Below are 1,135 nucleotides of genomic sequence, written 5' to 3'. Positions count from 1 at the left end.
AGGAATAAAAATACAATAAATGGTATAAGATTATAAAAAAGGAAGGGGTGCCAAAGTATTTAGAAAAGGGATGGGGAGAGAGGTGGACCAGAATAGCAAAATTTAGATTGGGAAACGAGGTAAGGGAGGAGATGTACTGAGAAAAAGAAGAGAACAGAAAGTGTAAAATATGTGAATGGGAGGAGGAAACATGGGAGCATGTATGGGAAGGATGTAGGAGAGGAATGGAAGATGTTTTTATCTTAAAATTTGTTTAAAAAATGCTTTTTGAAAAATAATAAAAAAATACTATAATTTAAATTTTATTGAGCTTTTGAATAACAAAATTTTGAATTAAAAAACTATTCAACTTCAATTTTAAAATTTAAGACATCCACCTTGAGTGCTTCAATTTGCCGTTCATTTTTTATTAATTCGAATGGAGAAATGGTAAAAAATATTTGCAAACCGGGAAACGACCAGGGTTTTTTTGCGATTAAGACGTCCAGTTCATTTTGGTAGAATTTTTTTAGAATTGAGAATAAGAGATATATTTTGTTTTCTATGAGGGATCAATAGAAAACTATTAAAGGAGCCTGAAGGAGCAATAAGCGTTAATGTTTTTAAATTAATAATTTACCCAGTTGACTGTACTTTCGATTCGCAAAAAAATTCTTGTAATTTTCCCGATTGTACAAGGTGATATTAACTCCTGTGTTTTGCTGAGAATGTTGAAAAGCTATTATTTATGAAGTTATTTTTATAAACAGATGGACAATGTATTTGATGGAAAATTGTATCTAAGTAAATTTCTATAAAGTAAGCCATTCATTATATTTTCATTTTTGTCTATAAGGGAAGTTGATTTCCATATAATGTTAAGAAATTAATCAGAATATTTTTCCGAAATTTTAATGGCCGCCCTGAAAATTGTTCTCAACATTTCAGTCTTTAAAGTAGAGAATATAGTTAATAAAAAATTCTTTAATAGTATTCCGGGTCAACCAGTTGTTCCTAGCACACCTTCAAGTCTTGCCCCCTTCATCACCAAAATTAACGAACCCTGGACAAGCGAATTAGAAACTCCCGATGCAAAACTTATAGCTAAAGCTAAAATATCTTCGGCAGAGCGAATTAATGGTCTACAAATTGTAAG

At 30.8% G+C, this 1,135-nt stretch overlaps 1 protein-coding gene across 2 annotated transcripts in view; it reads left to right on the top strand.

Annotated features, from left to right (window-relative positions):
- The window catches only part of LOC117176080 (breast cancer type 2 susceptibility protein homolog), a 28,253-nt gene that overhangs the window by 8,218 nt on the left and 18,900 nt on the right, over positions 1-1,135 (top strand). The window contains exon 3 of one of the 2 annotated variants that reach the window (XM_033366094.1): positions 971-1,130. In XM_033366094.1, coding sequence (XP_033221985.1) covers positions 971-1,130 — 160 coding nt within the window. Of the gene's footprint in view, positions 1-970; positions 1,131-1,135 lie in introns of those variants that run through there. The other variant, XM_033366095.1, reaches the window with a different exon arrangement.

The sequence above is a fragment of the Belonocnema kinseyi genome, chromosome 7 (assembly GCF_010883055.1).
Source record: "Belonocnema kinseyi isolate 2016_QV_RU_SX_M_011 chromosome 7, B_treatae_v1, whole genome shotgun sequence".
NCBI lineage: Eukaryota > Metazoa > Arthropoda > Insecta > Hymenoptera > Cynipidae > Belonocnema > Belonocnema kinseyi.
The sequence above is the reverse complement of the archived record's forward strand: the minus strand, read 5'-3'. Positions and strand labels throughout refer to the sequence as shown.